The 25,082-nt window shown below is 44.6% G+C and overlaps 1 protein-coding gene across 6 annotated transcripts in view; it reads right to left on the reverse strand.

The window, feature by feature from the left end:
* ctns (cystinosin, lysosomal cystine transporter) overlaps positions 1–24,813 on the reverse strand; it is a 44,202-nt gene extending 19,389 nt beyond the window's left edge. The window contains exons 1-5 of one of the 6 annotated variants that reach the window (XM_056277159.1): positions 24,552–24,813; positions 23,790–24,023; positions 23,372–23,450; positions 22,052–22,142; positions 12,254–12,357 (exon numbers count right to left, since the gene is read on the reverse strand). In XM_056277159.1, the coding sequence (XP_056133134.1) occupies positions 12,254–12,357; positions 22,052–22,142; positions 23,372–23,450; positions 23,790–23,865 (350 nt within the window). In that variant the 5' untranslated portion in view covers positions 23,866–24,023; positions 24,552–24,813. Of the gene's footprint in view, positions 1–12,253; positions 12,358–22,051; positions 22,143–23,371; positions 23,451–23,789; positions 24,024–24,366; positions 24,382–24,498 lie in introns of those variants that run through there. The other 5 variants (XM_056277162.1, XM_056277160.1, XM_056277158.1 and 2 more) reach the window with 5 other exon arrangements.
* Between the last annotated feature and the right edge of the window lie 269 nt (positions 24,814–25,082).

Below are 25,082 nucleotides of genomic sequence, written 5' to 3' on the forward strand. Positions count from 1 at the left end.
AACCGATACGCTGCAGTTCACACCGGCAAAACACCTGCCACCATTAGCCAAGTAGCTATCAGCTAACAAGCCAAACCAACCTGTTATCAACCTGTAGACCTATATCCCCGTTTTAACCTCAACACACACGATAAATGCATTCACTAACTTCCCTTCTAGCTAGCTTAGCTTTGCATACATACGCAACCACCTGTTTTAAGTGCGACGTCAGCACCGTGCAGCTATTCTGCACGTAGCTGTATGTCTGTGGCCTTCTTCTAAACCTGGCAACATGCGCCTTTCCCTGAGCTGAAACCAACTCAGTTGTGCCTCTTCTCACAAGCAGGAAGCTTGGTTGTAACTCGCTACTGACGTCTAATCGCAAACCGGTTTTATCAAACATTAATATGCATTTAATCTTCAAATAAATCGCGGACGAGTGCCCCAAATTATGTTACGGACTACTCGGGTCTAGGGGTTAAGGGTTAAACTCGCAACACTAGTCCTAACCTGGAGTGTGTAGAAAAGATGGAAACGAGAAGAAAAACAAGAGGAAGGACTGATTTCCAAGACGAGAGAAATAGCGGAGGTGGGCTAGCTTACTAAGGTAGCAGGCTAGCAGTTAGCAGGTCCCTCCGACAAGGCCTCGGCCGCGTGGGTCTCAGCTTCCGTAAGCGGCGGACACCGTCTTGGTAGTTTAGTTCAGTTAGGTTGATGGTGGATGGATCGTCAAAAATATACACGAAACTTGGTTTTCTTCAGTCCTTCAAAGCTGGAATGGTGTGAACCTGCACTGCATTCTCAAAGTGGCGCATCCTGAGGCGTTTAGGCAACCTCCCGCCATTAACAAACTCCAGGAGACGGAGTTTGCCGGAGAGTTCTGAGTCGCCTCCGCAGCACGAGTTTGCTGCGAGGTTCCTGAAAGACATGCTGAACCTGACCACTCTGCCCAGAGTTGAGAGAGCTCATCGTGTGGGACGCGTGCGGAGCGGGGAAGAAGGGAACCGTCCCGCGGCCAGGCACTACCTGCTCTGCCTGCAGACCTTCAGGGAGAAGGAGGATATTCTGGAGAAGGAGCGGAAGATGGGTGTTCTTAAATACAAGGACGCACGGATTCACATCTTTCCGGATCTTTCTACCGTCCACGCGCAGAAACGGGCCAAGTTCGATGAGGTTCGGAGGAGGCTGCGACAGGACCACCCGTCCTTCAGATACCACTACAACTTCAGCGCCGGTCTGGTCCTGCTCCCCAAACCCGGAGAGCGTCACATCTTTGCCGACCCCAAGAAAGCCATGCGGTTTCTGGACGCCCTGGGTCCAGCCTGATCTTGGCGGCTAATCTCCGCTACTAGCTGCCACTGACCTTCGTTTGTGGACCTGGACTGACGTCTGATGCCGTTCACTAATGTGTAATTTTGCTGGGGTAGGTGCCCTGTTCTTGAGTTTGATGTCTGTGTGCTACTTGTAGTCGGCCAGACGGCTATATTTTTTGTTTCTATATTAGCCTATCTGGTCGCTTTTTTTTTTTCACACAATAATCTGATCTAGGCCTAGCCTACATTATTGGACGCCAGTTTGGATAAGATTTATGCGCCATTTTAAGGCCGTCTTCAATGTCCTGAAGAAGTTGCCAGTTTAATAATATATATTATACATTGTGGAGTTAGCAAACAACGATACAGGAGACGTGAGAGTAGACGTAGTCGAGGTAGTTTACTAGCTCCAACTTTGCATGTCATACATTCGACAACGACACTGAACTCAACTCTCAACCGGAAGCGGAAGTGCATTATTTGACCCCTCGCTTCTTCCCTTAAAGGTACACCGTCCTCTTAGGTGAATGTCTCTCGTTATATAGCTGTGGGTCACCACACAGGCCCCCCCCCAGAATTCACCTACACAAAACAATGCAAAACAGCAAAAGTGCAAGTCATGAACATAAAAATAGACTCTACAACAGAACAGTCAATGACATAGTGCAAAGTCACGGGGAAAACAGGTGACGAGTCGGGGGGCGGACCCTGCAGCCATAACGGCTGCGCTTCACAGGAGGGGAAACAGATGGGGCCGAAACCCAGGCCATAGGCGGGGCCGAAGCAGGAACAGAGGCAGGTGCCGGGGCCGACCTAGGAGGGCGCCCCCGCCGCGGGGGTAGGGCCAATTGCACTGGCTCCCCAATGTCCAAGTGAGCGGGCTTGAGACGGTCTATAGCGACCCACTCCGGCCTGCCCCCCATGTCCACCACAAAGTTCTTATCCCCCGCCCCCAGGACGCGGAAGGGCCCGTCGTATGGCGGCTGCAGTGGGGACCGATGGCTGTCGTGCCTAATGAAGACGTACCTCGCCGATGGCAGACGTAGGACCGGGGGAGGCAGTGTTGAGACATCGGAACGGGAACGAAGGCACCGGCAGCGCTCTGGGACGCACTGAGGTGAGTGGCGGCCGACCAGGGAGCCGTAGCATCCGGAAGAAACTCCCCCGGAACCCGCAGGGGCTGGCCATACACCAGCTCAGCGGAGGAGGTCTGGAGGTCTTCCTTCGGGGCCGAACGCAGGCCGAGCATGACCCACGGGAGCCGGTCCATCCAGTCGCAGCCAGTGAGGCTTGCCCGCAGAGCGGCTTTCATGTCCCGATGGAACCGCTCACAAAGTCCGTTGCTCTGCGGGTTGTACGCCGTAGTGCGGTGGATCTTCACCCCCAGGTGCTCAGCGACCGCCGTCCAGAGCTCCGAGGTAAACTGGGAGCCCCGGTCGCTCGTGATGTCACCAGGCGTGCCGAAACGGGCAACCCAGCAGCCGATGAACGCCCGTGCTACCTCTGCTGCCGTCGTGGAGGACAAGGGAATAGCCTCCGGCCACCTGGTGGCCCTGTCCACAATAGTGAGGAGGAATGTATAACCACGGGAGGGGGGCAGGGGACCCACCAGGTCAACATTGACGTGGTCAAACCGCCTCTCTGGAACCACAAACGCCGCCAAAGGGGCCTTGGTATGGCGGTGCACCTTGGCGCGTTGGCACGCCACACACGAGCCGGCCCAGGCTCTAACATCCTTACGGAGCCCAGGCCAAACGAACTTGACGCTCACCAGCTGGGTCGAGGCCTTCACTCCTGGGTGGGAAAGGCCGTGGACGGTGTCGGAAACTCGGCGCCGCCAGGAAGTAGGCACCAGGGGGCGCGGTTGACCGGTGGAGATGTCACAGAGGAGGGTGGTGTCAGCCGCGTCGAACGTCACGTCCTCCAGCCGTAGCGCCGTAGGGGTCGACCGGTAGTCTTGAACGGTCGCGTCCTTGGCTTGGTCCGCTGCCATAGCAGCGTAGTCGAGTCCCAAGTGAACAGCGTTAACAACCGCCCGTGAAAGGCAGTCGGCGACGAAGTTATCCTTGCCCGACACGTGTTGTATGTCCGTGGTAAACTCGGAAACCGCCGCGAGATGGCGCTGCTGACGCCTAGACCATGGTTCTGAGGTTTTGGCCATACAGAACGTCAGCGGTTTGTGGTCCACGAAAGCGGTGAACTGTCGGCCCTCCAATAGGAACCTAAAGTGTCTGGTTGCGAGGAAGAGACCCAGTAGTTCCCTATCAAAGGTGCTGTATTTGCGCTCGCTCTCACGGAGTTGTTTACTGAAGAACGCCAACGGCTGCCAGCCCCCCCCCCCCACCCACTGCTCACACACGGCCCCCACGGCGTACTCGGAGGCATCTGTTGTAAGGGCTATGGGGGCGGCAGGCGACGGGTGAGCTAGCAGCGCAGCGTTGGCCAGCGCGGTCTTGGCGGCCACAAAAGCCTCGTCCATCCCCGAAGACCAGTCCAGCTCGTCCTTAGACTTCTTACCCCACAGGGCCTCGTACAGGGGACGCATGATGTGGGCGGCACGGGGCAGGAAACGGTTATAAAAGTTCACCATGCCCAGGAATTCCTGCAGCGACTGTACAGTGCGGGGGCGGGGGAACATGGTGACAGCCTCAACCCTGGCAGGGAGGGGAACGGCCCCCTGTGGAGTGATGTGGTGCCCGAGGAAGGTGATGGACGACTCCCCGAACTGACACTTAGCTGGGTTGATGATGAGGCCGTGTTCGCTGAGCCTGTCGAACAGCTGGCTGAGGTGCGTCATGTGTTCCTCCGCCGACGCGCTGGCCACGAGGATGTCGTCTAAGTACACAAACAAAAATGGCATGTTGCGGAGCACAGAATCCATAAGGCGCTGAAACGTCTGCGCCGCCCCTTTAAGGCCGAAAGGCATACGTAAGAACTCAAAGAGCCCAAAGGGTGTGATGACAGCCGTTTTTGGGACATCCAGTGGGTGGACCGACACTTGGTGATACCCCCGCACTAAGTCGATTTTGGAATAGATTGCAGCGCCCGTCAGGTGGGTAGAGAAATCTTGTATGTGCGGTATGGGGTACCGGTCGGGGGTCGTGGCATTGTTTAGGCGACGGTAGTCCCCGCACGGGCGCCAACCCCCGTCGGCCTTAGTAACCATGTGAAGAGGGGAAGCCAACGGGCTGTCAGAACGGCGGACAATGCCGAGGCGCTCCATAGTCGAAAACTCCTCCCTGGCTATTGCGAGCTTGGCCGAGTCGAGGCGTCGGGCCCGGGAATAAACTGGGAGGCCCACTGTGGTGATATGATGTTCCACGCCGTGCTTGGCCACCGCCGAGGAGAAGGTGGGTGTGGTGAGCTCGGGGAAATTTGCGAGCAGGCGTTGGTATGGAGCCCCGGTGGAGAGTGTGTTAGCGAGGCACAGCGCTCCAGCCCCCCCAAGCGTGCAGGGGTATGACGCAAAAGAGACGGCATCAATCACGCGACAGTTTTTAACATCCACCAGCAGGTTGAAAGCACAGAGGAAATCCGCACCTAGGAGCGGGGTGGATACAGCAGCCATCACAAAGTCCCAGCCGAAACGTCGGCCGCCAAAACACACGTCCACATGTCTGATACCGTACGTCCGAATGGACGTGCCGTTGGCGGCGTCCATCTGGGGGCCGTGACTGTCGGTCATCGTGTCCACAGCTTGTGCTGGTAGTATGCTGCGTTGAGCACCAGAGTCAACCAGCAGCCGCCGGCCCGACAAGGAGTCTCTGATTAACAACAGCTTGCAGCCACGGCCGGCGCCCATAGCCGTTAACGAGCGCCGGCCTTGGCGTTTCCCTGAACCCTGTAACTGCAGGGTTTGCGACACTGTTTTGCTTTTGCCCCAAACCTGGCATGGTAATAACAGAGCCCGTCGTCAGGTTGGCGGCGGGCTGTCACCGCAGCCGCGGTGTCCATATAGTCGTACACAGGTGGTGGTGGGGCGGTCTTGTGGGGTAGCAGGGCATGCACAAACTGTTGCCGGTTGGCAAGGAAAACCCTGTCTGCTTCAGCAGCCAGAGAACGGTAGTCCTTGGAAGCGGTGAGAGGAGAACTGGCCAGTGCTGTGCGTACAGGCGCGGGGAGCTGCCTCAGAAAAATGTGTGTGAAAAGAAAGGCCGGATCAGCCGATCCCAGCACAGACAGCATTTTTTCCATTAACTCAGACGGTTTGCCGTCGCCGAGGCCATTCAGGGACAGTAAACGGTCTGCCTTCTCCAGCTCCGACAGTTCAAATAGTTTCAGGAGGAATGTCTTTATAGCATCGTACTTGCCAGCAGCTGGCGGAGCTTCCAACAGTGTCATTGCTCGCGCCGTTGTCGATGCGTCTGACGCCGCCACTACGTGGAAGTACTGCGTTGCATCCTGCGTTATCCCTCTCAGCTGGAACTGGGCTTCCACATGTTGAAACCACGGCCGTGGATTATGCTGCCAAAAGTCGGGTAGCTTCACAGTAGCGGCATAAATGCTAGCGTTAGCAATAGCCATGTTGTTAGCACCGGCGTCGGGAGCGGGTACCGCGGCAGCATTATTCCCGGCGTCTTCGTTGTCAGACATACTCGTATTAGTAGTTCGATCACGTCGGGGTCACCAATGTGGAGTTAGAAAACAACGAGACAGGAGACGTGAGAGTAGACGTAGTCGAGGTAGTTTACTAGCTCCAACTTTGCATGTCATACATTCGACAACGACACTGAACTCAACTGTCAACCGGAAGCGGAAGTGCATTATTTGACCCCTCGCCTCTTCCCTTAAAGGTACTCCGTCCTGTTAGGTGAATGTCTCTCGTTATATAGCTGTGGGTCACCACAACATATTATTATAGCCTACCTGGCTGTTTATTTATCTAGCCTAAGGTGTAGGGAGGTGAGGCTTTCTGTAATTCATTTCATAATACATTTATCATTAAGCTAATTTTGTTGAGTAGGCTTATGTGTTTTTGTTTTCCCCCTCCCGACTCAGCCTTATATTAGGCTATAAATCAATATTGGTCGCACTCCCTCTGGCTGTAGGCCTACTTCTGAATGTTATTATTTCCTGTGTCCTACCATGGAAGTGTGGTTTGTGTGATAGGCCAAACACTCATTACCGAGTAAGGTTAGGTTAGTGGCTTATTAGCCTAGGCCTATAAAATATTTTCGTAATAGGCCTACACTTTTCTCCGCCTCCGCCTGGGCTCTAGGCCTATAGCCTATGGTTTTACTTTTAAGGTCGATTGTTTTTGGGCTACTGTTCATTGTGGCCTAATTATGTACATATACTGTTTAGGCCTATCTTTTATGTTGTTTTTATAGTGTGGGGAGGTGAGGCTTTTTGCAATTATTATTTTTTATTTCATAATACAGTATGTGGTTTTTTTTTCTCCCCTCCCAACTCAGGCCTAGCCATTAGGCTATAATTCAATATTGGTCGCACTTCCTCTGGCTGTAGGACTACTTCTAATGTTATTGTCGATGGTTGTTTCTGGGCTACTGTTCGTAGTGGCCTAATTATCTTCATGTACTGCTTATCTTTCATGTTGTTTCTTGAATATAATTCTGGTCGAATTTGCTGGATAGAAGCATTGCTTTGCATACCAGTCACAGCCTAGAGAAATGCAGGAACATCTCTATGCCTGTGTGCGCAATGGGGTTAATGTTATGTGGGTGGGTTTAGTTGGGGGTTTTTTTGTTACTGTTTTCATTGATGCATCTTTCACTCGGACGAATGCCAGGTCAGTGGTCTGTCTAGTCAGCCGTTTTTACACTCTCAGCCCATGGCGATTCTAACGTTTATTAGCCTTAATGCCAATGGTCTGAATCACCATAGCAAGCGTGTTGCACTGATGGAGGTGGTTCGTAAGAGGGGGGCAGACATCATCCTTTTACAAGAAACCCACAGATTATCCTCTGATGTGAACGGACTAGCTAACAAATATTTCAAGGTTGTGGCATCATCGTGCGCAAACAGTAGAACGAGAGGGGTAGCGATACTCTGTCGCCGCAGATTAAATATGGTTGTGCATGAGTGTTTCTCTGACGAGTCGGGTAGGATAACTTTGGTTAAGGTTTTTGTTGAAGGGCGGCGTATTGCTCTTGTATCTGCGTATGCTCCTAATGGCTGTGTCAAAGACTTTTTCAATTTACTTACTGTCACTTACTGCTGTCACATTATATTCGAATATCGAATTTAATTTCGAATTTGCATAAAAACACGAGATTCGAACGTAAATGGGGAAATTCAAATAAAATAAATAAATAAATACATTTATTGTACTTTAAAATTATTAATTAATCAATGTCAAAAATGCCGAAAGTAGGCTACGGCAAGAATTCCAGCTCTAATTACCCATAAGTCCATTACCCATAAGTCCATGGAGCGGAAACGTAGGCCTAGGCTGCATCCAGAAACCAGAAAATGGAGGAATTTGGTGCTGCCGACAACGAGCCCGATGATCAGCATACCAGAAAGATCGTCACTCCAGAGAATCTTAGGAGTGCGATTTGGAAACACTTTGGTTTTTGGACTGTAAATGGAAAGACTGAAAACAAGGACAAGGTAATATGCAAACTATGTGAGCGTGAACTAGCATACCATAGTTCCACGACCAACCTACATGCAGTTCCATCATCCGGCCGAATACAAAGAACTGCAGGACCCTGCTGGTGCGTCTGCTGCTAAACAACCGAGGCTGACAACATTTTTCTCACCTTCGGCTGCTCTGTCCTCTACACGAAAAGAGGCGATCACTTCACAACTCACCAAATTCATATGTAAAGACATGCGGCCAATAAGCATCATGGAAGGTGGAGGCTTTAAAAGATTTTCTCCGTGAAATTGAGCCACGTTACACTATCCCAAGCAGAACCACAATAACTAAAAACACTGTGAAACTCTACGATACTACTATTGAAAATGTACGCCAGATACTAAGCGATAAGGAAATTGCACTCACTACAGATGGGTGGACGTCTATAGCCACAGACTCTTATGTTACAGTTACAGCACACGTAATGTTGGAGGCATGGGAACCGAACGATTTTGTCCTACAAACGAAAGATTTGAGAAGTAGCCACACTGCAGAAAATGTCGCGGAGTGCATTTCTGGCACACTGAGGGATTTTCACATTCCTCGTGAATCGGTGATCGCAGTCACAACAGACAATGGACATAAATATGTGAATGCTGTGGAGAGGTACCTTGATACCGTTAACATACCTTGCATGGCACATACAATCAATCTAGCTGTACGTAAAGGGCTAGACGTCAGAGCCATAGACACGACACTTAGCAGGCTAAAGAAAGCAGCCGCACATTTCGGCAGGTCACCTACCGACAGCTACCTATTGGAGGATAAACGGCGTTTGCTGGGCTTGAAAACTGATAAATTAATTAACGATTGCATCAAGCGATGGAATAGTACATATGAAATGATCTGCAGGGCATCGGAACAACAGGCAGCTGTAATATTTGAGAAAAAATGGTCAAATCTCGAACTAACCACAACTGAATGGTCCATGGTCGAACAGATGCGTGAAATACTTAGACCGTTCAAGATTGCGACTGAGGCTTTGTCAACTAACAAATATCCCACAGCTTCTGCTGTATTGCCTTTACAGCATGTACTACTGTGTCAAATTGGCTCACCCATTCCTAATGCAATGCCCAGCTTGAGGGAAATGACCGCAAAGATCGACACAGATTTGAGGAAGCGTTATGACAAAAATAACGAAGCAACATTCATGTTATTGAATAAAGCAGCATACCTGGATCCCCGCTTTCATAGTTTAATGCATTTATCAGAGGAACAGAAGGACCAAGTGCACACAAACATTAAAGAAGAAATGGCCGTGAGATTTGAAAGTGGGACAGATGAGCATTCGTTAAGCTCAGACACTCATCCACGAAAAACGGCCCTGACGGCAATGGGCGATCTGTTTGGAGAAACATACAAGGGAAGGGGCGAGACGAGAGACAACCAAGAAAATGTACTGCACCAAGAGATGTGGTCCTACCGAAGAGAGACAACGACGCCAGCAGACAGCAATCCTCTTCTATGGTGGAAGACGCTGGGTAGCGCAAAATATCCCCACCTGGCGCAGCTTGCAAGAAAGTACCTGAGTGTTCCCGGGACATCAGTGCGTTCTGAGCGAGTCTTTTCCACAGCTGGGAATATTGTTAACAAAAAGCGCTCCGCTCTTGACACTGGACACGTTAACCAGTTGATATTCCTGGCGAATAATTTGTAGCCTCCCAGTCCAGTTAGGCCTATGTGTAGGCTATGTACAATCGTATTTACAAAGGCCACATAACCCACTATTTTTTATTTTATTATTACTATTATTATTTATTTTAGTTATTTAGTTTGGTGGGCTTGCCTAGGCTACTTATAGGCCACGTTCTGTTAGTAGCATACGTTACATTGCCATGGCAGCACTGAATGCAGCCCAATTGCCGTGAGGATTATTGACATCATTACTTTTTTGAGAAGCATACTCTGTGGTAATTGTTTTTGAAAATATGGCAACATTTGACTTCATAATTTGCATTAAACTTCACTAATTATTTCGACCGAAATATGTTGTCTGTCTGCTTGTCCCCTCTTGTGGATACAAATGGTAAAACGCATGATCAAAATAATTACTGGTCAATAAATTACGGGTTATTTTTAGTCTTGCCATTTTAAAAACCGTTTTTTTACGTGGAAATTCGAATCCAAATTCGAATATGGGTACAATTCTGCCACGAATATCGAATATGTTTTTTTCTTAACTGTCACTATGTTAAAATATTCCGATTGTACTTTCGTTGTGGGGGCCGATTTTAACGCGGTCATGAATAATGTGCTGGACAGGTCAGGGAGTAGTGCATCGCATGACCAAAAGGCGGCCTCCGATATGCTCGTAAGGTGGGCTGATGAGGTGGGTGTGATGGACCTTTGGAGAAGGTTTAATCCATCTGCTAAGGACTTCTCATTTTATTCAGCAAGGCATAAGTCCTTCTCGAGAATCGATTATATTTTTGTTTCGCAGGGCTTATTCCAAAATATTGATAATGTTATACTTGTCCCCATGACCCTTGTCGATCACAAAGCAGTGTTAGCTAAGGCCTCTATCCGCCCTTCTTTAAACAAGGCCCCTCGCTGGCGCTTCAACACCTCCCTCCTGAATGATGAGTCATTTAAGACACAGTTTGTGGCTGCTAAACTTAAAGTATTACTGTTGGGCCTACACCTTGCGTTCACTTACGACCTGGCTCGATCCTGGTGCAGAGGTCGCGTGGAAATCTTTGGAAGAAAACTTGGTTCACCCCATACGACTAGCAGATTTACTGTTTTCTAATATTTCTACTGCCCAGTATAGGAAACGATTTGGCCCCATCATATCACACCTGGTTGCGGTCTGGAGATCTGTGGAGTCGGCATGTAAGATCACCGCTAAGTGGAACGTTTGCTCTCCTATATTTTACAACCAAGGTCTCCTAGTTGATCGTCGTCCTATCCCGCATAATAGCTGGTCCAGTAGGGGTGTACACTCTCTTGGTAATCTGTGTGATGACCGTGGTCTGTGCTCTTTTGAGGATCTCAGGAATCAATATGATTTACCGGCCTGGTCTTTTTTTTTTCTATCTTCATTTGAGGGCTTCCATGAAGGCTCACGGGGTGCCGTGGCTCTCTTCTCTCCCAGTACATCCACTTTATAGAATAATTAGTGAAAAGGTTAGTACTAGGGGTTTAGTTTCTGTGCTGTATGGCTGTATCCTGGAAAGAACATACAAACCCCTTGCGCTGGACACAATTTGGAGAACAGATGTGCCCGATCTGGACACTGAGTTCTGTTGGGAGACGGTGTGGTCTAGTATTCTCTTAGCGTCTAGGAATCCAGATCATCAGCAGATACACTATAATTTTATACATCGGACATATCGCACCCCACGACAGAGGTTTTGTATGAAACTTGCTGATAGCCCAAACTGTACACTTTGTTCGCTGAATGTGGTTGGAACCTTCTTTCATATGGTCTGGGAATGTCCAAGGGTGAAAAGGTTTTGGGTAATGGTTGCTGATAAATTGTCCCAATTTTTGTCGAGTACTGTACCCACTTAGCCTGCGGTATTACTTCTCAATGACTTCTCTGCACTACATGTACCACAAATCAAGCAGCGCCTATTGCTTGCGGGACTCACAGCAGCCAAGAAGATGGTTGCTATGCGTTGGAAAGCTCCAGATGATTTGTCATCTCTATCTGGACATTGTATATTTGGAGCTCTCGACAGCAAGGATCCATGGAGCAAGGGCTGGAACTATAGACATGTGGAATTCTGTGGCCACTGAGTTGAAGAACTTTATTGACTGAACACTGACCGAGTACTGTATGCTGTTTCTTTTTTGCAATTTTTTCTGTAGCTTTTTTTCCCTTTTTTTTTCTCGTTTGTGGGTGGGGTTTTGTTTGCATTATTGTTCATTTGTGTGTCTTGTTTAAAAAAAATGATAAAATAGAAAATATTTGATCACAAAAAAAATGATGGTGACAGCCCTAGTGGTAGTAAGTAGTTGTTATTACAAATTCTGTAAAATACTGATGTGTCATGAAATCAAATTGTCATGCACTTATTCTATTAGGGCCAAAGAAGGTATTCAAATTCTGGTGTTGGGGGCATGGAAGTAGGAAGCGTTGGCAGGACGGAGCAGCATATATGTATGCTAGGTGAATGGACCCGACCAAGTGGAGAATATAGACACCGATAGATGAATGGATTAACACCCAGAGGGACTGCTGACCTGCCCAGAAACCATGCCTCCCTTCTGCTCAAGGCCTGCTGGACCCTGAACTCAGTTAAGCAGGTAGATAACGGATGGATGGACAGATGGATGCAGAGAGACAGATGGAGAGATAGACCAACAGATGAAGACTACATCAGCACTACTAATATTCAGAACAGTGTACCTGTCCAGATGTGTGTTGTTGCTGAGAAGATAGGTCGTCACCTGACCAACATGATGTGCTGCCGCCTCAAAACTGTGTGAGGTCATCTCTGCTGGCAGCAACAGCTGAACAAAAACAAACACAAAGGCATCAAACATACATACAAATTAATCCAACTCCTTTGTATACCTGCAATTTGCGTTCATACAAGGTTCCATGACATGACACTCCATGTCCACATCTAAACAAAATCTGACAACACTACAGTATATCTAAGATCATTTCTTCACAGTGAAGCATAGCTCTGAAATGTCTGAATAAAATTGATTTTGGGGGAATTTTCTGGGGGGGGGGGGCTTAAAGCCAAAAAACGCAAAGGTGGTATCCTTGGAACCCAATAACAAGTGTTTAAAAAAATCTGATATTCTTGAGGGAAAAAAATTCATTAAATAGTTTGACAGTCTTACATTAGCATTCTGCAAGAGAACAGTGGTGAAGCAGTTTTTTCTTTAAAACATCACCATTTGAAAAACCTTTGTCCAAAATCTATTTCCTGAAGAGTCAGGCGGTGTAGCCACTATGTAGAAAGAAAACCATGTGACAGGAAGTGATACATCAACCGTTCTGTCACATTCAGTAAGTCTTAGAAATATCAGATGATTCAACCTTTTACAACGTCACATGGCCAGTTGAAACATGTGTTTAAAACTTGAGTTCAAGGTCAGATGCTATTAAAAGGTTTCAGCAATAATGCTTGTCAAATCTGAGTTGAAATGTCAAGCGGTGTAACTACTTACACCACTTGACCTTCATCATCATCATCAGATCTCTTATACAAGGAAAATCATTTTCAACCTTCAAGATTTTATGATGCCTAATAATCTGATTTGACTCCTTACCATTCCGCAATTCTCAGGTGTTTGATATAATTCTATAAAAAACAACAAATGGCTGCAATGTGACCACCTCTAACACTAACTTCTAAAACAGCTCTAACTCTTAAAACAGCTCTAACTCTTGAAACAGTTCTAACTCTTAAAACAGCTCTAGCTCTTAAAACAGCTCTAATTCTTAAAACAGCTCTTAGTCTTGAACCAGCTCCAACTAACTCTTTAAACAGCTCTAATTCTAACTCTTAAAACAGCTCCAACTCTAAACTCTTAAAACATCTTTAACTCTTAAAACAGCTCTAACTCTTGAACCAGCTCCAACTAACTCTTGAAACAGCCCTAATCCTAACTCTTAAAACAGCTCCAACTCTTAAAACAGTTCTAACTCTAACTCTTAAAAAAGCTCTGACTCTTAAAACAGCTCTAACTCGTAACTCTTAAAACAGCTCTGACTCTTAAAACAGCTCTAACTCGTAACTCTTAAAACAGCTCTAACTCTTAAAACAGCTCTAATTCTCAAGACAGCTCTGACTATAACTCTTAAAACAGCTCTAACTCATAACTCTTGAAACACCTATAACTCTTAAAGCTCCTCTAGCTCTTAAAACAGCTCACTCTAAAAACAGCGCTAACTCTTACTCTTACAACAGCTAATGCTTAAAACAGCTCTAACTCTTAAAACAGCTCTTACTCTTAAAGCAGCTCTAACTCTTGAAACAATTCCAACTAACTCTTAAAACAGCTCTAATTCTAACTCTTAAAACAGCTCACTCTTAAAACAGCTAACGCTTAGAAAAAAGTTCTAACTCGCAAAACAGCTCCAACTCTTAAAACTGCTACAAGTCTGACTCTTGAAACAGCTCTAACTCTTAAACAGCTTTAACTCTTGCTCTTAAAACAGCTCTAACTCCTGACTCCTAAAATGGCTCTAACTCTTAAAAAAGCTCTAACTCTTGAAACAGCTCTAACTCCTGACTCCTGAAACGGCTCTAACTCTTAAAAAAGCTCTAACTCTTGAAACAATTCCAACTAACTCTTAAAACAGCTCCAATTCTAACTCTTAAACAGCTCACTATTAAAACAGCTCTAACTCTTAACCCTTAAAACAGCTCAAACTCTTAAAACAGTTCCATCTCTTAAAATAGCTCTAACTCTCTTAAACCAGCTCTAACTCTTAAAACAGCTAACTCTTAAAAACACCTCTAACTCTTAAAACAGCTCTAACTCTTAAAACTGCTAACTCTTAAAACAGCTCTAACTCTAACTCTTAAAACAGCTCACTCTTAAAACGGCTCTAACTCTAACTCTTAAAACAACTCTTACTCTTACAACAGCTAACGCTTAAAACAGCTCTAACTCTTAAAACAACTAACTCTTAAAACAGCTCTAACTTTTGAAAGAATTCCAACTAACTCTTAAAACAGCTCCAATTCTAACTCTTAAACAGCTCACTATTAAAACAGCTCTAACTCTTAACCCTTAAAACAGCTCAAACTCTTAAAACAGATCCATCTCTTAAAATAGCTCTAACTCTCTTAAACCAGCTCTAACTCTTAAAACAGCTAACTCTTAAAAACACCTCTAACTCTTAAAACAGCTCTAACTCTTAAAACTGCTAACTCTTAAAACAGCTCTAACTCTAACTCTTAAAACAGCTCACTCTTAAAACGGCTCTAACTCTAACTCTTAAAACAACTCTTACTCTTACAACAGCTAACGCTTAAAACAGCTCTAACTCTTAAAACAACTAACTCTTAAAACAGCTCTAACTTTTGAAAGAATTCCAACTAACTCTTAAAACAGCTCTAATTCTAACTCTTAAACAGCTCACTCTTAAAACAGCTCTAACTCTTAACCCTTAAAACAGCTCAAACTCTTAAAACAGTTCCATCTCTTAAAATAGCTCTAACTTTAACTCTTAAACCAGCTCTAACTCTTAAAACAGCTAACTCTTAAAAACACCTCTAACTCTTAAAACAGCTCTAACTCTTAAAACAGCTAACTCTTAAAACAGCTAACTCTTAAAACAGCTAACTCTTAAAACAGCTCTAACTCTAACTCTTAAAACAGCTCACTCTTAAAACAACTCTTACTCTTACAACAGCTAACGCTTAAAACAGCTCTAACTCTTCAAACAACTAACTCTTAAAACAGCTCTAACTCTTGAAAGAATTCCAACTAACTCTTAAAACAGCTCTAATTCTAACTCTTAAATCAGCTCACTCTTAAAACATCTCTAACTCTAACTCTTAAAACAGCGCTTACTCGTACTCTTAAAACAGCTAACGCTTAAAACAGCTCTCACTCTTAAAACAGCTCCAACTCTTAAAACTGCTCCAAGTCTGACTCTTAAAACAGCTCTAACTCTTAAAACAGTTCTAACTCTTACTCTTAAAAAAGCTCTAACGCTTAAAACACCTCTAACTCCTGACTCCTAAAACGCTTCTAACTCTTAAAACAGCTCTAATTCTAACTCTTAAAACAGCTCTAACTCTAACTCTTAAAACAGCTCTAACGCTTAACTTTTAAAACAGCTCTAACTCTTAACTCTTAAAACAGCTCTAACTCTTAAAATAGCTCCAACTCTTAAAACAGTTCTGACTCTTAAAACAGCGCCAACTCTTCCTCTAAAAACAGTTCTAACTCTTGACTCCTAAAACGGCTCTAACTCTTAAAACAGCTCTAACTCTTGAAACAATTCCATGTAACTCTTAAAACAGCTCTAATTCTAACTCTTAAAACAGCTCTAACTCTTAAAACAGCTCCGACTCTTGACTCCTAAAACAGCTCCAACTCTTAACACAGCTTAACCCTTAATAAAGCTAACCCCAAAGCTTAAAACAGCTATAACTATTAACTCTTAAAACAGCTCCAACTATTAACTCTTAAAACAGCTCTAACTCCTAAAACTCCTCTAAATTTTAAAACAGCTCTAACTCTTAAAACAGCTCTAACTCTTGAAACAGTTCTAACTCTTGAAACAGCTCTAGCTCTTAAAACAGCCGTGACTCTTAAAACAGCTTTAACTCTTAAAACAGCTCTTAGTCTTGAACCAGCTCCAACTAACTCTTAAAACAGCTCTAATTCTAACTCTTAAAACAGCTCCAACTCTTAACTCTTAAAACAGTTCTAACTCTTAAAAAAGCTCTAACTCTTATCTCTTAAAACAACCCTCTTAACTCTTAAAACAGCTCTAACTCTTAACTCTTGAATCAGTTCTAACTCTTGAAACAGCTCTAACTCTGAAATCAGTGCTAACTCTAACTCTTAAAACACCTCTAACGCTTAACTCTTGAAACAGCTCTAACTCTTACAACAGCTCTAGCTCTTAAAACAGCTCTAACTCTTTAAACAGCTTTAACTCTTTAAACAGCTCTTAGTATTGAACAAGCTCCAACTAACTTAAAACAACTCTAACTCTTAAACCAACTCTAACTCTTAAAACACCTCTAACGCTTAACTCTTAAAACAGCTCTATGTCTTAAAACAGGTCTAACTCTCAAAACAGCTGTAACTCTTAACTCTTAAAACAGTTCTAACTAACGCTTAAAACAAGCGTGACTCTTAAAACGGCTCTAACTCTAACGCTTAAAAAAGCTCTAACTCTTAACACAGCTCTAACGCTTAAAACAGTTCTATCTCTTAAAACAGCTCTAACTCTTAAAACAGCTCTAACTCTTACCTCTTAAAACAGCTCTAACTCTTAAAACAACTAACTCGTAAAACAGCTCCAACTATAACTCTTAAAACAGCGCTAACTCTTAAATCTGCTCCAAGTCTGACTTTTAAAACAGTTCTAACTCTTAAAACAGTTCCAACTCTTAAATCTGCTCCAAGTCTGACTTATAAAACAGTTCTAACTCTTAAAACAGTTCTAACTCTTAAAACAGCTCTAACACTTAAAACAGCTCTAACTCCTGACTCCTAAAACGGCTCTAACTCTTAAAACAGTTCTAATTCTAACGCTTAAAACGGCTATAATTCTTAACTCTTAAAACAGCTCTAACTCTTAAAACAGCTCCATCTCTTAAAACAGTTCTAACTCTTAAAACAGCTCTAACTCAAACTCTTAAAAAAGCTCTAACTCTAACTCTTAAAACAGCTTTAACTCTTAACACAGCTCTACCTCTTGAAACAATTCCAACTACCTCTTAAAACAGCTATAATTCCAACTCTGAAAACAGCTCTAACTCTTAAATCTTAAAACAGCTCTAACTCTTGACTCCTAAAACGGCTCTACCTTTTAAAACAGCTCTAACTCTAACTCTTAAAACAGTTCTAACTCTTAACTCTTAAAACAGCTCCAACTCTTAAAACAGCGCTAACTCTTAAAACAGCTAACCCCAACGCTTAAAACAGCTCTAACTCTTAAAACAGCTCTAACTCTTAAAAGGGCAAGTAAATGTAATGTAAATACATGCATGGTGTAGTATAGTTGAAGATATCGCGAGAACAGAGAGACAGGAAGTGAGGGGGAGAGAGTGCAGGAAAGAGGGATGCGGATGTAATAGAGTGAGAGGATGGACAATAAACAGAGTTAAAAATAAGTATTGCTTCTTTATTGGATGACACAACACATGGGTTGAAGATTGTAATATTGAAAGTCCAGTAGAAAAATTTAAAAGTATGTTTGATAAGAAAGTTGTAAGCGGTTTTATATAGTCGCTGTAATGCCACTGGGAGTCGCCATGTAGACTGCAGGAGCACGGTGTGCATGATGTCACCGTGTTGGTGTTGTTCCCACTGAATCATAATTACTGGTACTCCAGGACCATCACTGCAACAGACCAATCATGTTGTTGTGATGTTGTGCCTTTGCGACACAGGGAAAAAGACCGCAACAATACCAAAGCTAAACAAACATAACCTCAACCTTACCCTAAGCTAAGCGATAGCTAACCCACGCTAATCCAAACTGTTCTTGTCCCCGGGTCGCAAAGGCACGACAGCACAACAAAGTGACTGGTCAGTTACAGTGATGGCCCTGGAGCAACACTGATTATAATGTCGCAGGAACAACACCAACACGGCGATATCAGATACACCACCTGCAGGAGGCATGATATGTGCCATCATATATGCTCAATGCTAACAAACTACACCCATGTCAGTCTTTAATACACAAGACAAAACGCATAAACTGAAATGAACTGAGACAAGAGGGTGGACAAGACGGTGGAAAGTGACTGGAAAGGCAGTATAACTTCTATGAACAGCAAGAAAACAATGTTAAAAAAAGAGGATATAATGGCCTGTGACTCCATTGCTTCAAGTGTTAGTCATTGTGTGCTGAACCAATGTGACATCAGAGCATTTACACAAGCGCTCCACAGGATTTCCCTGACTGGTTAGCTGCATTATAGTGTAAAACCTGTTCCACTTTGGATAAGCAACGCTGTCAGTTGACAGAGGCCTAATATGTATTTGAGTAGTTTGTGGCACTAATGGGTAGGCCGGAAAGGTTGAAAAAGCCCTACTTCATGCCAGTTTGTTTTTGTGCAGAGGAAGATCTAGTGTACTCAGGGAAGACCACAGATGGCATTTAGTGCACTCAGAAGAACATGGCTGACAGATGGCTATCATATGCAAGAATGATTGCCCATCTCACTATGGACTGAACTGTGGTGAAGAATCCAAGTGCTTCAGCAACCTGGACGTGTGTGAGAATGGCAAAAGATTATTTTTGTTGGTCAGTGACACAGCATAGGTAGAGGATGTTTGCACTACACTCCCTATAGGCTAATGTCTTTAGCACCAACTTTTCAAATACATTTTGTCATGTATTTTCAGACTTCCCATTATTGCCCCCCCCCTTTTTCTCCCCAATTGTATCCGGCCAATTACCTCACTCTTCCGAGCCGTCCCGGTCGCTGCTCCACCCCCTCTGCCGATCCAGGGAGGGCTGCAGACTACCACATGCCTCCTCTGATACATGTGGAGTCGCCAGCCGCTTCTTTTCACCTGACAGTGAGGAATTGCACCAGGGGGACCTAGCGCATGGGAGGATCATGCTATTCCCCCCAGTTCCCCCTCCCCCCTTAACAGGCGGCCCGACCGACCACAGGAGGCGCTAGTGTAGCGACCATGACACATACCCACATCCGGCTTCCCTCCTGCAGACACGGCCAATTGTGTCTGTAGGGATGCCCGACCAAGCCGGAGGTAACACGGGGATTCGAACCGGCGATCCCTGTGTTGGTAGGCAATGGAATTGACCTTTCGCAAAGTACCACCCCAGAACGGTGCTTGTCCAATCCTACCTTAGCAACGGTTTCTATGTGAGGGAGGTCCGTCAAGCTTTCAAACACACAGCAAAATGCTGAAACGGTGTGCCTATGGGATCTGCAGATCGGATACTAGATATGTGAAAAGTTTGGAGGGGTGTAATTTTCTTTCCCTTCCCGAAACCCAGAACGCAAGAAGCGCAATGTTGGCAATAGATTTGGCAGTATAGCAGACCCCATGGCCAGCTTAATCCATCCAAAATCAACAAAAATACCTGTCTGCTCCAAGCTAAGCTTGCTACTAGCTATTATTGATAGCTAATATAGCTAACGTATTATTACTGTTACTTTTACCCACACAATGATTATTACCATTATTAACATATCAACAACGTGTTACTGACTAACAAAATAACATTATTCATGTACCTGATGAACGTAACCAGCTTAGTCTGTGGCTAGAGATACCTCATTTAATGACAGCTAATGATAGCTAGCCCACTAACATAACTTTGTTATGCTAGTCACAGGTTAACCAGGTTCCACCTTTCATTTCAGAGCATAAAGACCCGCGGGGAGGGTCATCTGGGATGGTCTCTGGCCAGTCTGACCTCTCCATATCCGGCCTATTTTAAACGTGTCTCCCCCTCTGTGAGCTCCAGGTGGGGACCGGTCGTTCGGAAAAGTCATCCCGCCCGCGAGGGCATCTCATTTGCCTTATTTTGTTGAAAATACTGGTTCTGGTCTGAAGGTAAAAATAAATAAATAAATAAATCATGGGGCGGTTCCCCCGGCCCCGGGGCATGTCCCTGGCCGCTCTGCGACCCCCAGGAGCCCATACAGTACCCCCGAAAAAGCCTGGATAAAAGAACGCTATGGGGAATCTTGGCCAAAATCAACACTATAATATGGTGATGTTGACAATGGATTATCAAAAATATACCAATAACAGCTGAAATATGTAACTTACCCTACAGTGCAAGAGCACAGCTGGTCCACAATGTGTTTCAGAATTAGTTGATGGGGTTTCTAATTCTTTGATTGCGACCGGTAAGCTTTACCCTCCATTACAGTCGCCCCCGGCAGCCCGGAGTCCACGCAAGTCAGTTTTACTGTTAATATTCTGAATGTGTCCCTCCTGCATACTGTAACCCCTTCTGCCTTTCACGGGATGATATTAAGGATGAATTACTCCAAAATACATCACTTATTTTCTCTGGGAATGCGCTGATTTCTTCCTTCATGTTTTGGTGTTTTCCGGCTACTACCTGGATGGTTCTGAAATGCTTGAAGGACATAGCAACAGTAACTAAGGGGGGCGGGACTTTGCGAAAGGTCGATAGACTGCGACGCAAACTGGACGCCCTTCTTCCCATTATTGCTAAAGATGTTTTTGGACACTGCCTAAGCATAGAGACATTACAATAAAACAAAGTTCAAGTTGGTAAATATTATGGATGGTTTACAGCAGTGTTTCTCAACCGGGGGTCCGCGGACCCCTAGTGGTCCGTGGTGTAATTGCAAGGGGTCTGTGAAAATAAAATATCTTTAAAAAAAGATCCTATGACATTTATAGAAATAGGATTATTTTACTCAAATGTGACTGAGACCTTTATCTACCTAAACTATAAAGAGTAACAGGACTTTTTTCTCTAATTACATCTGTTTCACAAGTGTAATTTATTGTATTTTAATAAGAGATCTCGCTCCCGTTTGCATTGTTAAAAGTTACTGCATAAAAATTCTGTTGTTACATATATCTGAAAGTTACTGAATACATATTCTGTTTTGTTACATATATCTGAAAGTTAATGCATAAGAATTCTGTTTTGTTAACTATATCTACAACTGAAAACTCTTATTTTTGCCCCAAAGAGTGAATAAATGCTATAATGCAATTTAAAATGCAGTTTCTACTGTTTCTATCAAATTGCAACCCCCCTCCCCCAAGATCAGGTGGAGGGGTCCTCAGGGTAGATCAAAAATACGCAGGGGGTCCAGGACCCCAAAAAGGTTGAGAACCACTGGTTTACAGTTTGAATTCCTCCATTAATCAATGAACAACCTCAGAATTTCACCCAATGTACATTTGAATTAGCCCAGTTACGATAAATGTCAGGTGGGGAAACTGGTTATATAGTCAGTTGGTGTAACCAGGCCTTTTACTCAAAAAGACTGTTTTCTTTAAAATGAATATGGATAAAAATGTTAACTTCTAATGCAATTTACTCAAATATTTCGTCCATCCACCCATTATCCAAAACGCTTATCCTGCTCTCAGGGTCGCGGGGATGCTGGAGCCTATCCCAGCCGTCATTGGGCAGCAGGCAGGGAGACAATACTGTTCTTGGTGTAAACAGAAAATAAGATGTCTGCAATTAAAAGTCACCATCAATATTCGTGAAAAGCACAGAAAGTCAGTTGTGTAGATAAATAAAATGGAATTAACAAAGTAACAATTGAAGACAAAATAGGGATTAATATCAATCCTTTCTCATGGATTTAGCTGTCATTTAAAGAGATAATTTCTTGTTTATGTACGGATACACCGCTTGACACTTTGAGTCTTATTCAATCAAAGATTTGTCTTAGCAGTTAAAAAAAATCTGGATTTCGAAATCCAAAATTCAATATGTGAAAGCCATACAGACTCAATACCAGATCATTGTTGTGGTTTAGTTTTAGTCTCAGAGGGGCTGTGTTACCTGCTCAGGCAGTGTGATGATAGATGTATAGTTCTGGCTGGAGCTGTAGGTTATGTTTAAGTGGATTAGAGCTGATTGGTTGACAGGGGAACTGTTGAAGCAAACAAAAAATGATTTAATCTGTTAAAAATGCCAAAAAGACATCCAGTGGTATAAAGACTATGTCTACATGTCCGGGTGGCATGGTGGTCTACCAACACAGAGATCGCCGGTTCGAATCCCATGTTACCTCCAGCTTAGTCGGGTGTCCCTACAGCCACAATTGGCCGTGTCTGCTGGTGGGAAGCAGGATGTGGGTATGTGTCCTGCACTAGCGCCGCCTCTGGTCAGTCGGGGCACCCGTTTGGGGGGGGGGGGCTGAGGGGAATAGCGTGATCCTCCGACATGCTACATCCCCCTGGTGAAACTCCTCACACTGTCAGGTGAAAAGAAGCGGCTGGCGACTCCACATGTATCGGAGGAGGCATGTGGTAGTCTGCAGCCCTCCCCAGACTGGCAGAGGGGGTGGAGCAGCGACCAGGATGGCTCGGAAGAGTGGGGTAATTGGCCAAGTACAATTGGGGAGAAAAAAGGGGAAAAGAAAAAAAACCTACGTCTACAACCATCTGGGATTTTTGCACATCCTTCATGTATTCAGGCAAGGCTTGCAGAGTTTAAAAAGAAAAATCAGTATACTGTGTCAGCCAGTCTTTACCCAAAATCCCAATATGCTTGAGAAAAAAACTTTTTATAAGAACTCTGCTTATTTGTTATTCTGCTATCCTCCTAGCTTGGTTGTGCACATGCAAAGACATTTCGTGAGTGTGAAAGTCCAAAAGGTGATAAAACGCAGGACCGTCTTTCTAAAGTCTCATTTTACATTTTAATATGAGGACCATCTTGGGAAAAAATGTGGCCAAATGCGAAAGAAGGCAGGTAGCCTCAAGTCTCAGGGAGAAGCAAGGTTGCTGTGGCTAGCAAGAAGTAATGACCGGATTTGCTTTAAAACAAGCTTGAAAAACACCACTGCAATTACCACAGATCCCCATGAGGGTCCATCAACCGAAAGAAACTGTCAACCTTCAGGATTGCAACTATATATGAACACTTGGTGCTGAGAACTTCTGCTAAGCAAAAAAGCTATGCAATTCAAACAGGTTGACAGTTGACCAACAGGTTGACAGCAATTGAAACAGGTTGACAAAGCAATAACTTGCTCCCTAGGAGTCCAAGGTTAAAGCAGTTATTCAGTGGACAGGTCGAAGGTAAATATTTTCAACTCAGGGAAGGCTACCACCTTTTAGCCATGTTGGTAATCAATGCTATAGTTGATATGGTTACCTCAGTGTGATTGTTATGTTGCCCACAGAGTTCTCCTCTAGGGTGACAGCAGCAGGAGCCAACAGATCAACTCTGGAACCTGTTACACAGACACAGACAGTGAATTCTAGACCAAAAAGGCTTGTCATGAACTGGCACGTTGTGATTGTGATTAGATCAAACAGACAGAAATATACATCTGAATTATGAAAAAATTATTACTTCATAAAGTTCGACCTGTTGGTCTGTATGAAAATTGAGAGAAAGACAAAGACAATCAATTCAATTCAATGTATTGTCATTAAAAACAATGTGCAGGCACATGTTAAAAATGAAATGAGGGCTGTGGCTTCAAGGCTTGCAGAAACCCAACTTGGTTTTGTGAATGAAGTACCAAGTCAACTGATGTTTTCAGTCATTGCATTAGTTATTCATTCACCAGAGGTGTAGGCCACGATCCAGAACACCTGCAGCAGCCTTTCCAGGAGCCATCTGTCAGCCCTGCTCACAGTCATCCCTCACACCACAGCCGGCCAGCTTCAGATGAGGAGGAAGTGGGTACTGGTGATAAGGACAAGGGTTGACGTACCAGACAACACGACTGTATTGAAGAGGACGGTGCAGTTTTGCAATGTTACCCTTTTATTCGGGTTACGTTTACCCCGACCTGGACCTGTACACCCATAGCGATAAAACACTTCACATACATGGCTGTTTCTTAAGTCAAATCAAATCAATTTTATTTGTATAGCCCAATATCACAAATGACAAATGTGCCTCAGTGGGCTTAACAGCAGCACAACATCCTGTCCTTAGACCCTCTCACGGGATAAAGAACACCTCCCTAAAAAGCCCTTTAACAGGGAGAGGAAACAGGAAGAAGTCAGAGCACTGCCTTCAGTTCAGCTACCAGTTTCCCCATGGGGTTTCTGTTTACATGAACAATCCCTTTGATACGCTGGTGTGAGCACATGTAACCGAAAATAAAATAATAATAAAGTTTATTTATATCTCACCTTTCTAAAACAACGCTACAGTGCCTAATCTACTTACTACTAAGAAAACCCGACATCTGCATTCAGAAGCAGTCAACCCGTTTTTTACACATACATACGGTAAAAGGCAGCTCATCCACACAACCCTCATACCGTTTCCATGAGCCCCTGAACACACAGGACAACGTGACGCTTACTGGACTCACAAGTTCTCCGCTGCTTCCGAACTCCAACCAACCAGCCAGCCCCTCGACCTGCTGCTACTGCTTCCTCTGCTACTGCTACTGCTTCCTCTTCTTCCTCCTCTTCTTCTGCTACTGCTTCTTCTTCTTCCTCTTCTTCCGCTTCGTCTTCTTCTTCGTATTCTTGTTCTTCTTGGTCTTCTTCTTCTGCTTCCTCTTCTTCGTCCTCTTCTTCTTCTTCTGCTACTGCTACTGCTTCTTCCTCTTCTTCTGCTACTGCTTCTTCTTCGTCTTCTTCTGCTTCGTATTCTTGATCTTCTTGTTCTTCTTCTTCTGCTTCGTCTTCGTATTCGTATTCTTCGTCTTCTTCTTGGCGCATTACCGTCACCAAGGGGTGGACAAACCTCCGTGAAGTTGGCACCCCGTGTAATCAGAACATGAACACAAATATTATCATTCGTTTGTGCTGATTTGTGCCGCAAAAATCATCGTTTGTGCTTTGAAGGTTTTCGAGATATTAAGCATTATATTTTATAGGCTGTGTCGTTATCGTGC

Source organism: Lampris incognitus, chromosome 3 (assembly GCF_029633865.1).
Source record: "Lampris incognitus isolate fLamInc1 chromosome 3, fLamInc1.hap2, whole genome shotgun sequence".
Taxonomy (NCBI): Eukaryota; Metazoa; Chordata; class Actinopteri; order Lampriformes; family Lampridae; genus Lampris; species Lampris incognitus.